This window comes from Anomaloglossus baeobatrachus, chromosome 8 (assembly GCF_048569485.1).
Source record: "Anomaloglossus baeobatrachus isolate aAnoBae1 chromosome 8, aAnoBae1.hap1, whole genome shotgun sequence".
In the NCBI taxonomy this organism is placed as follows: domain Eukaryota; kingdom Metazoa; phylum Chordata; class Amphibia; order Anura; family Aromobatidae; genus Anomaloglossus; species Anomaloglossus baeobatrachus.
Genome location: NC_134360.1, coordinates 33,287,575 through 33,293,574, shown reverse-complemented (window position 1 = coordinate 33,293,574; position 6,000 = coordinate 33,287,575). Strand labels below are relative to the sequence as shown.

Below are 6,000 nucleotides of genomic sequence, written 5' to 3'. Positions count from 1 at the left end.
GGATGGAGGATGAGTGTATATGGGGATGGATGGATGGATGGATGAGTGTATATGGGGATGGATGGATGAGTGTATATGGGGATGGATGGATGACTGTATAGGGGATGGATGGATGAGTGTATAAGGGGATGGATGGATGAGTGTATAGGGGGAGGGATGGATGGATGGATGAGTGTATAGGGGGATGGATGAGTGTATAGGGGATGGATGGATGAGTGTATATGGGGATGGATGGATGAGTGTATAGGGGGATGGATGGATGGATGAGTGTATATGGGGATGGATGGATGAGTGTGTATGGGATGGATGGATGGATGAGTGTATATGGGGATGGATGGATAAGTTGTATATGGGGATGGATGGATGAGTGTATATGGGATGGATGGATGGATGAGTGTATAGGGAATGGATGGATGAGTATAATATGGGGATGGATGGATGGATGAGTATATATGGGGATGGATGGATGGATGAGTATATATGGGGATGGATGATGGATGGATGGATGGATGGATGAGTGTATATGGGTGATGGATGATGGATGAGTGTATATGGGATGGATGGATGAGTGTATAGGGGGATGGATGGATGGATGAGTGTATAGGGGGATGGATGGATGGATGGATGAGTGTATAGGGGGATGGATGGATGGATGAGTGTATAGGGGGATGGATGGATGGATGAGTGTATATGGGGATGGATGGATGGATGAGTGTATATGGGGATGGATGGATGGATGAGTGTATATGGGATGGATGGATGGATGGATGAGTGTATATGGGGATGGATGGATGAGTGTATAGGGAAATGGATGGATGAGTATATATGGGGATGGATGGATGTGTATATGGGGATGGATGGATGGATGAGTGTATAGGATGGATGGATGGATGGAGAGTATAGGGGGATGGATGGATGATGGGATAAGTGTATAGAATGGATGGCAGATGGATGGATGGATGGATGAGTGTATGATGGATGGATGGATGGATGAGTGTAAATGGGGATGGATGGATGAGTGTATATGGGATGATGGATGATACTGTATGGGATGGATGGATGAGTGTATAGGGATGATGGACTGGATGGCTTGATGGCATAGGGATGGATGGATGATGAGTGCTATAGAAGGATGGATGAGTGTATAGGGATGATGGAGGATGGATGAGTGTATAGGGATGGATGGATGGATGGTATTATTGGATGTGTGATGATGAGTGTATAGGGGATGATGAGATGGATGAGTGTATATATGGGATGGATGGATGGAGATGGATGAGATGAGAGTATAGGGGATGGATGGATGAGTGTATATGGGAATGATGGATGGTATGAGTGTAATTGAGTGTATATGGGGATGGATGGATGAGTGTATATGGGGATGGATGGATGATGAGTGTATATGGGGATGGATGGATGGATGAGGTATAGGTGGAATGGATGCATGATGAGTATGGAGATGGATGATGATGAGTGTACATTTGGATGGATGATGATGTATAGATGATGGATGAGTATAGAGATGGATGCATCGATTGAGTGTATATGGATGGATGAGTATATGATGGATGGATGAGTATAGAGGTGATGCGATTATGGATGATGGATGTGATATGGGATGGATGGATGATGTATAGGGATGGATGGATGGATGGTGTATGGATGGATGGATGGATGGATGAGTCGTATAGATGGCTGATGGATGGATGATGTAAGGGATGAGATGTATAGGGGATGGATGATGAGTGTATGATGGATGAGTGTATAGGTGGCTGGATGGATGAGTGTATAGGGGGATGGATGAGTGTATAGGGGATGGATGATGAGTGTATATGGGGATGGATGGATGGATGGCTGAGAGTGTATATGGAGGATGGCATGGATGAGTGTATATGGGGATGGATGGATGGATGAGTGTATATGGGGATGGATGATGAGTGTGTATGGGGATGGATGGATGAGTGTATATGGGGATGGATGGATAAGTGTATATGGGATGGATGGATGAGTGCTATAGGAAATGGATGGATGAGTATATATGGGGATGGATGGATGAGTGTATATGGGGATGGATGGATGGATGAGTGTATATGGGATGGATGGATGGATGAGTGTATATGGGGATGGATGGATGAGTGTATATGGGGATGGATGCTGTATATGGGGATGGATGGATGGATGAGTGTATATGGGAATGCTTGATGGATGAGTGTATATGGGAATGCTTGGATGGATGAGTGTATATGGGAATGGAGGGATGGGTGTATATATATATGGATAGATGGGTAGGTGGGTGTATATGGGGATGGAGACGGGTGGATGGCTATGGAGATGGATAGAAAAGGGATGCATGGGTAGATGATGAAGAGATTTGATAGATGGATATAGGGTTAGATAGATGGACATGGACAGATTCAGATTTAGAGGCGGTGGATGTATATGGATGATGGATGCGATGACTATGGATAGATAGAAAGGAGATGGATAGATATGGAGATTACTGACTGGAAGATAGGTATTTAGGTGGATGGATAGAAAGCGCTAGATAGATGCCAAATATGGGATAGATACATGGATTGATAAGAGATAAGAGCGTCTCTGATTTTTGTCCTCGTTTCCTTATTACAGCCGCTTTTTCCTCCTCAGTCCCTCATTACACATTCTGCTCTTTCCTAGCAGTCAGCAGAAATGCTAGAGTTCGAGCTTTCACCGTCCGGACAATGCAGGAAATGTTCCTTTTACAGGAAAATCAATAGAACGTCGTCCTCTTTTTTTTTTTTTTTTTTTTTCTAGTTTTTGTAGAAGGGTTCAGTATTGACAAATAGACCCGGAGCGCAGGACATCGATCTCCTGATGTAAATCACTGAGAGACGAGCAAGTTACCAGCCGTATTCCAGGGAAAGTGATCTGGGATAGACCGCAGCGGGATGAAAGGTTTCCTCGGGAATGGAGTACATATGTAGCAGAGCTGAAGTTATCAGCAGCAATCAGATCTATACAGGCGCCCCTATTGCAAATTACATTTAATGCGGGTTCCTTTTAAGCACAAAATGCCACTTTTACTGACTACCACAGGCTCAGAATTATTCACCCCATTCATAAGCATCATTAGTATTTAGCAGAGCCCTGCTGGCTGTTGTGACCTGCTGCACACATGATGCACAGGCACACACCAGCTTCTGACCACATTGAATCTTACATCAATCCTCATGGGCAATGGCCTCCAAGTCGCTAATATTCTAGGGTTTGCAGTTAGCGCATTCTGTACATTTCACCAAATTTAGATTTTGGTTTAAGCAGATGACAGTAACTTCCGCTTCAGACACAAAGCGTTGGTGGCCTGTGAGGTCAGCCGGGATCATTGTCCTGTTGGAAGAGCCAATGATGCCAAAGCTTCACTCTCCTCATAAAAGGCGCGATGTTTTCCCCAAGGATTTCCGAATACTTGATTTAATTCATCTTGTTCGCCACTATAATGCTTCACTGTAGAAATCACTGAGCCACTATAATGCTTCACTGTAGAAATCACTGAGCCACTATAATGCTTCACTGTAGAAATCACTGAGCCACTATAATGCTTCACTGTAGAAATCACTGAGCCACTATAATGCTTCACTGTAGAAATCACTGAGCCACTATAATGCTTCACTGTAGACTTCAGTGAGCCACCACGCTTCATTATAGGCATCACTGAGCCACCAGCATGCTTCACTGTAGAAATCACTGAGCCACTATAATGCTTCACTGTAGAAATCACTGAGCCACTATAATGCTTCACTGTAGACATCACTGAGCCACCACCATGCTTCACTGTAGACATCACTGAGCCACCACCATGCTTTACTGTAGACATCACTGAGCCACTATAATGCTTCACTGTAGCCATCACTGAGCCACCGCCATGCTTCACTGTAGACATCACTGAGCCACCGCCATGCTTCACTGTAGCTATCACTGAGCCACCACGCTTCACTGTAGACATCACTGAGCCACCAGCATGCTTCACTGAAGGCATCACTGAGCCACTGTAATGCTTCACTGTAGACATCACTGAGCCACCACCATGCTTCACTGTAGACATCACTGAGCCACCACCATGATTCACTGTAGGGGATCACTGAGCCCCCTATATGCTTCACTGTAAGCATTACCGAGCCCTGCCATGCTTCACTGTAGGCATCACTGAGCCACCACTATGCTTCACTTTAGACCTCACTGAGCCACCACCATGCTTCACTGTAGACTTAACTGAGCCACCACCATGCTTCACTGTAGACATCACTGAGCCACCACCATGCTTCACTGTAGACATCACTGAGCCACCACCATGCTTCACTATAGACCTCACTGAGCCACCAGCATGATTCACTGTAGGCATCACTGAGCCCCCTATATGCATCACTGAGCCCCACCATGCTTCACTGTAGGCATCACTGAGCTACCACCATGCTTCACTATAGATATCACTGAGCCACCACCATGCTTCACTGTAGACAACACTGAGCCACCAGCAGGATTCACTGTAGGCATCACTGAGCCACCAGCATGATTCACTGTAGGCAATGCATCACTGAGCCACCAGCATGCTTCACTGTAAGCATCACTGAGCCCCGCTATACTTCACTGTAGGCATCACTGAACCCCGTCATGCTTCACTGTAGGCAATCGCTGAGCTACAGCCATGCTTTACTGTAGGCATCACAGAGCCACAGGCATGCTTTACTGTAGGCATCACTGAGCCACAGGAATGCTTCACTGTAGATAGGCATCACTGAGCCACCAGCATGCTTCACTGTAGGCATCACTGAGCCACTGTCCTGCTTCAATGTAGGCATCACTGAGCCACCACAATGTTTCACTGTAGGTAGACATCATTGAGCCACCAGCATGCTTGATTGTAAGCATCACTGAGCCACTGCCTTGCTTCACTGTAGGCATCACTGAGCCACAACCATGCTACAATGCAGGCATAACTGAGCCAAAGCCATACTTCACTTTAAGCATCACTGAGCCATCGACAAGTTTCACTGTAAGCATCACTGAGCTACCGCCATATTTAACTGTAAGCATCACTGAGCTACCACCATGTTTCACTGTAAGCATCACTGAGCTACTGCCATGTTTCACTGTAGGCATCACTGAGCCACTGCCATGATTTCAGAAGCTGGTGTCTGGCTGTCTATCATGTGTGTTGTAGGTCATAAATGCCAGAAAGGCTTCAGGAAGTACTAAAGACACTTGTCATGAAATGGCTAACAATTTTGATTGCAACTTGTACAAGTTCCAGTTGCATTGTTTTGTGGTTAGGGACTTCGGATAATGTGGTGATTATATACCTCAGATAAAATATGGGAATTATCAGTTGTTCATGAAGGTCAGCTGAAAAAAACCCAAAAAGCAGCTGTTCGTTGTATGGGAAAACGCCTCTCTTTTTAATGTTCTTGTGTGACATGCACATTGAAAGACATACTCACCTGCCTATCCTTAAATACGCAGCCCCTCTACTGGTGACAAACTCACCTCTGCTGCACCTTCTCTCCCTTAGGAGGTAGACCTGTACAGACTGAACAGCCAGGATAAGCTGGGCCTGACGGTGTGCTACCGGACGGATGACGAGGACGACATGGGGATTTATGTCAGCGAGGTAAGACCCGGGGATTACAGTAATGAGTGGTATCGGGTGACGCGTATCGTCACTTGCCGGGGGCGACGCTCGTCTTCATGGAACCATTATCATAAAGTCTCATACTATTCTTTAAACCTGTCCAGATCCTAATTACACAAGTGTAACTGGGGATCAAAAAGCACCTCCAACTCCAGATTTATAGGATTGCAGTATCTTGGGCAAAATGTTATAAACTGGGTGAATAAAACATTCTAATTAAAGGGGTTATCTAAGATTTTTTTTTTGTCCATGGGGTGCTACTGGTAATGCAGCACCGCTCCATTCACTTCAATGAGGCTGAGCCTAAATATCAGACAGGAGCGGTGCTGTTTAGT

At 45.5% G+C, this 6,000-nt stretch overlaps 1 protein-coding gene across 1 annotated transcript in view; it reads left to right on the top strand.

Annotated features, from left to right (window-relative positions):
• PDZRN3 (PDZ domain containing ring finger 3) overlaps positions 1–6,000 on the top strand; it is a 326,421-nt gene that overhangs the window by 307,700 nt on the left and 12,721 nt on the right. The window contains 1 exon segment of the mRNA XM_075321422.1: positions 5,546–5,644. Coding sequence (XP_075177537.1) covers positions 5,546–5,644 — 99 coding nt within the window.